This window comes from Corvus brachyrhynchos, unplaced genomic scaffold, assembly GCF_000691975.1.
Source record: "Corvus brachyrhynchos isolate BGI_N302 unplaced genomic scaffold, ASM69197v1 scaffold10, whole genome shotgun sequence".
NCBI lineage: Eukaryota > Metazoa > Chordata > Aves > Passeriformes > Corvidae > Corvus > Corvus brachyrhynchos.
Genome location: NW_008236180.1, coordinates 8468165 through 8473990, shown reverse-complemented (window position 1 = coordinate 8473990; position 5826 = coordinate 8468165). Strand labels below are relative to the sequence as shown.

General features: G+C 44.6%; 1 protein-coding gene across 1 annotated transcript in view; it reads right to left on the bottom strand.

Annotated features, from left to right (window-relative positions):
- Positions 1 to 5826, bottom strand: part of LOC103618079 (formin-F) — a 20002-nt gene extending 14176 nt beyond the window's left edge. The window contains exons 1-5 of the mRNA XM_017735926.1: positions 5755 to 5826; positions 4883 to 4969; positions 3784 to 3957; positions 2832 to 2980; positions 71 to 282 (exon numbers count right to left, since the gene is read on the bottom strand). Of these exons, the coding sequence (XP_017591415.1) occupies positions 71 to 282; positions 2832 to 2980; positions 3784 to 3957; positions 4883 to 4969; positions 5755 to 5826 (694 nt within the window). The remainder of the gene's footprint in view (positions 1 to 70; positions 283 to 2831; positions 2981 to 3783; positions 3958 to 4882; positions 4970 to 5754) is intronic.

The following is a 5826-nucleotide window of genomic DNA, read 5'->3' as shown; positions in this document are numbered from 1 at the left end:
GCCTCCCCCTCTGCAGCCTTGGCCGGGGGCACTGCAGGCTTGCTCAGGCTGCTGCTTGCAGAGCTCCCACCCAAATGAGGGGTGTCCTCTTTCTGCTCATTCAGAGGCACAATAAATTCCTCATAATCAGCTTCGGGGGAGCTGCATCCTTGAGAGCCCTCCTGGGGCAGGGAGGCACCGCTGCCCGGCTGGCAGTGCCTTTCCAGGAGAGACACCCACTCACTCTGCAGCCTGCCAGCAGCCTCTGGCCGGGTGTTCTGGACAGTGAAGGGTATCCGGAACCTGAAATGGAAGAAGGTCGTCTATAAACGCCAGGGAGTGCAAACAACATCCTGCCTAACACGGAGATCCCTGGTTTGAGCACAGCGAAGTTCAGCAGCTGCACTTGTCAGAGGAGCCCAGGGCTGCTGGCTCTGACCTCCTGAGAGTTAATTGCTCATGTGTTTGTGGTTGGAGAGCTGAGGTTCTGCCATGTGTTGGCTCTGCAGTGACCTCGTGATCAGTGTGCTACACCTGGCTGGGGTGTAACAGGCACTCAGAACCTGCTCACATCTGTCCCAGCAGCTGAACCAGGCATCTCCTCCCTGGCTCCTGACATGACAACTCCACAAGCTGCTGTGGGCAGGATTTCAGTGGATCAGCTCAGGTCCACTTTGGATTCCTCCAGAAGATCCTCATCAAATCTCTGCAGAGCAATGGGAGGGGTAATCGAAATAATTCTGGTGGCCTCATTTCTCCAGTGTTGTTATTTTATCCCAGGACACTGAGACCCTCTGCTGCCTGACCTTGTTTGCAACAATTCTGCTTTAACAAATTATTAATTACCAACTATACTCACAGATAATGGTGATCTCTGGTGTGCAGGGAGAAGGTGCTGCAGCCACTGTCCCCACTGACACCCACGTTCCCAGCCAAGAGAGGAACTGTGGCTGTGGCAGGGGCTGCAGGCTGGCCCCTGTGCCCCAGCCCAAGGCAGTACAAAGCCAATTCTCCTTCCCGCAGCTGTGCCAAGCACCTGGAGGACAAGGGATGGAGACACAGCTCATTCTTCATTGACTTCTTATTTACACAGCCTGGCCCTTGGTAAAGCGCTTTCTAGTGTCAATAAATCTCCACATTTTTACAGCATCCTCCACGGAACAGTCAAAAATATCAATAGTAAAGCACAAAATCTTTGAGATGTTCTTGTTTGAGAGTTTCTTGTTCTCATCTGACACTTTAAAAAAGTGTGACATAAAATCTGAACAGCCCAGTGAGAGCTAAAACTAAAATCTGACCATCAATTAAAAATCATCCAAGTCCTGTTAATTTTTTAGCTATGCTCTGTCCCTCCTTCTCCATTTACTCCTCTTGTTTATTTGGGACAGTGCATCTTTGGGACTCTGAGCTTTTAAAGGAATCCACTGTGACTGAGCAGTGCATGGTGTGACAAGGCTTCAGAGTTTCTGTGCCTTCCACGTTTCACTCCACCAAGCCATAAACAAATCATCAAATTTAGTTCCCAATCATACAGTCCAATATCCCTCTCTCTTGGAAATCCTGTTACTCCATGGGAACTCATCCTGGGCTCCCTCATTCCCAGGAATGGCAGGAAAGGGTCAAAGTATTCTACTCATTAGGGCTTCCAGCAGAAGTGACTGTGGAAAAATTTGGGGGAAAGCTCTTTAAATTATAATTAACCCTGGAAGAAATTGCCCGAGCATACAGAGCTTCCATTCCAGCAGAATCCTCTGCTTCAGCCTCTCCTCTGGAATTCTGCCCTGCTGTTTATAACAAAGGCCCAACAACAGGCTGGGCTTTACTGTATGTGGGTTTTATTCTTATTTAAGCATTTGCCTTCTCATTTTTCTGGAGGTTTCTCCCTTTCTTTATCATTCTGGCAGTTCTATCAAACCTCTCTTCCCCTCCACTCTCTCTTCAAGGTGTGGCTGGTTGATTAAGGCGTTCTATGAGGAATTTAAATAAGTTTAGCTGCTCCAGAACAAATTAAACATAAAATATAAATTGCATCTATTCCCACACAAACAGTCAAGGTGATAAGAATTGCTTAATGGAGCTGGCAGTTATATTGATCTCTTCTCTCTTCAAGGCAGGGACTTATGGTTTAATCGGATCTCCAGATGCTTCCACCATCACTTACTTTGCCAAAAAAAAAAGGAGAAAGAGAGAGGATTAATATCAAGAAGAAAACAACAAGGGCTTTGCTTCACAAGATAAATAAAAATCAATTTTTGTTTGTTAACAAACCTGTTCAGTGTTGCGAGGTAACAAATCCTGGAGACACTTGAGGACAGTGTTTACAAGACATACAGTGGTAGCCTTTTAAAGGCAATTAAAATCATTTTCTGTGAACTGTGAAGTCTTTTGAGATAATTGCCTTGTGCAGATAATTACAATGTGAATTTTTTTTCATTAGGTTTTGCTAGACAGAAGTTTTTTTCCTCTCTCTTTCTCTCCTTTGATGGTGTAAGAAATTTCCAGGTGTTTTAGGAGCTGTCTCAGGGAAGGGTGGTTTGTTTGCAGAATAGGGAGCAAACATGGAAAACCATTGCATGACTGAGAATGGAGGGAAAAGTCAAGAGGGAAACAAATTCCCAGCAGCAAAATTCTTCTGAGCACCGTCCCCATTAGAGATTTGTGTTGCCAATGCTCCCAGCAGGCTCCACATAACACCACAGCTTTGGTTTTGTGGGTGCCTCTACTGCACTGACAGCTCCCTGCAATGCATCTACCTTTACACTTTAAAAAGAAACTAAAGAATTAACTTATTATCAGCACATTCAAATCTCAATGCATCTATCAGAAATTTTAACAAAAGCCAGAGTTCATACTTCACCCATTTAGTGGAGGTTGAAGTGCTCTGCTGCAAATCCAGCAGCCCTTCGTGGATCACATCACATTCTGCAGGTCCCCCAGAGCAGGACTCCGCTGGTCTCTTGTAAGAATTGCTCTGTATGACTCTGCTCAGCAGGTAGATTATCTGGATAATAAGAGGCAGCAGAGAAAAAATACTTTCCATGTTCATTGCCTTCAATAACAAACACATCAATAGTTGGATTTTACAAGTACAAAGCCACAGTCAATAGGTAAAATAAACCAACATAAAATAACTCTGGTCTTTCTATGATGTTAAACTACTTAACTGCAATTTGGTTTTATGCCCACAATTCTAAACCTGTCAGTGGAAGGAGAATATAATTTTATTCTGGAGGGGTTACTGTAAAACACAACTTTTTTCATTCATATACAAAGCAGCCCAGGACACAGTTTCTGTCCAGCTCAGTTCAAGCCCAAGCAGCACTCTATTGATTCAGCTGAAAATCTCAGACAATGGTCAAAGATAAACCACTGGGTCTTTTCTCAGCATGAGGACGATCCTCATTCATCCTTAAATCTGAGCATTTTAAGAAATATCTTATACAGAGAACAAAAAGTGCTTAGAAAGTTCCAATTAGGATTCAGCTGTGCACATCAGCACTTTTGTTTGCTTGTTTCAACACTCCCAGAGCGGTCCCATCCCAGGTGTGGCTGCAGAACTGCCCCCACTCTCCTATCTCATCTCGAGCTGCCTTTACACCCCAGTCCTATGAACTGTGCCAAAATCCTGAGGCCAAACTTCCTCCTGAGCTCACATTCCCTTTGTTCCGTGTCCGAACACCCACGGAATACAGACATCCCTCCTTCCCTGCCTGCACAATGCCCAGCAATGCCTGGGGCCTGCTGGGTGCCACCACCCCACCAGCTGGGATTTATGGCAATGTCTGGGGTTTTTCACAAACCCACCTTCCTTTTGTCATCAAGGGACACAGCCTCCAGCTCGTAATCCTGCCTCCCGTGGAACACGATGCTGAAGCGCCTCCTCTCAGCGTCCTCACAGCCTTTGACTTGGGAGAAAGGGAACTGTTTCTTAATAATTCCTTTCTCAATGTTAAAAACGATCCTGGTGTTGAAATCCAGCTGCAATAGAAAATTCTTCATCACTTGAGGCCATCTTTGTTGAAAGGCAAAGGCAGCATCCCAGTATTACCACGTGAAGGCATTTAGATAAAAGACCAGAATAAATAGAATTCAAAAATGACATTCCACCATCAAGATACTGCCCAATGTTTGTTTTAGTCACAAGGCAAACAGATATTCCTTGGAAGCTGTGTTTCCACTTCTCTTTTGATGAATATGCTTCAATTTATCACTCTGAAATATTACTTCTTTTGAAATTCTCCTTGTCTCACAAAAGCCATCACAGAAACATCCCCTTCAACACAGAATAATGGCAGGACCACCTCAGCAGAGATTGAATTCCTCCCTCCTTCGATCTCTGCCCCAGCACTGAAATGCAGTGAAGGTGTTTAGAACAATTCTAAGTCAAGAACTTGTTGTGCACACCACACAACCAAATGCCCACACTGTGGCCTTTCCCTCTGTCCTGTCTATGGCAGGAAGCCTCCAAAGCAGAACTTTTCTCGTGATTATCTCTGACTTTTGAAGGCTGCTGGTAATTGGAGGATTGAAATTAAGCTAATCCGGATTCCCAGACTGATAACTTCCACATCTACTACACCTCTCTCCATCTTTCCACTTTATGTCTAAACAAATAATCTTTTCATTCAAAAAGTGGTGAATATTGATGGAATTAAGAAGATTATATTTTGCACAGTTAAGACACAGTAGATAAAAACCACCCTGTAGCATGCATGACTTGGACTTACTCATTATCAAATTTTGTCCAAACTTCGAGAAGCTTTAGTGAAATCCAGGAAAAAAAACATGAAATCTTTGTCCCTGACTTCATGGAAGCAGGAAATCACCATCAGGTGTTGTCAACACAAGTTTGCTTTAATATATTTTTATACACTGCACCAAAAGTGAGGATTTTTAAAGGTACCTGCAAAATTCGTTTCTGCCAGCGGTAGTGTTTGTATTTGTAGATAATGAAGTTAAATTGTGACCCAGTTAGCAAATCCTGTGGATCCTGGAAAACAGAACAGAGATCAGCCACACATCCCACACTGGGATAACGTTTGGCCCCCCAAATCCAGCCGTTCTCAGGTGAAATCTCTCTCTGTGAACAGAAACAGCACCGGAGGTTTTGCAGGAGAATTCCACATGGAGATAGATGGAAGCATCCTCCTGACCTTTGTTAATCATGTTAATGAGGATGGGGAGAGAGACTATTCACAAGGGCATGGATTTACAGGACAAGGGAGAATGGCTTCACACTGACACAGAGCAGGTTTGGATTAAATATGAGAAAGAAATTCTTTACTATGAGGGTGGTGAGGCCCTGGAAAAGAGAAGCTGTGGATTCCCCATCCCTGGAAATGTTCCAGGCCAGGCTGGATGGGAACACTGGAGCAACCTGGGATAGTGGGAGGTGCAGGGAGGTGGAACAAGATGAGCTTTTAGGTCCCTTCCAACACAAACCATCCCATGATTCTGCAATTCTGCCCCACATTTATTGACCCAGTATTTGATGCAGCACTCAGAATAACAACCCTTGTGTGGATTTGAACTCCTTCATCCAGGTAATGCCACCAGTGCAGCTGCAGCATTTCCATGGACTATCCATCACACAGGACATCCATCACCAGCAGCACCAGCCAGTCATACCTGTCCTGTCTGGTTATGAACGGGGCTGTCTGTGATTCCCAGGCTGTGGTTGTATCCTTGACAGCAATCCAGACACGCTCCTCATCTCAGCAGGGCTTTCCAGAACCTCTGACTATATTACAAAATAGATCAAAGGAGTGGCCTTACCTTTTCAGCATACACCTCCTTCTGTGCCAAATGCAGAGCTCCTTCAATGCTCACTTCTTTATTTTTCACCAT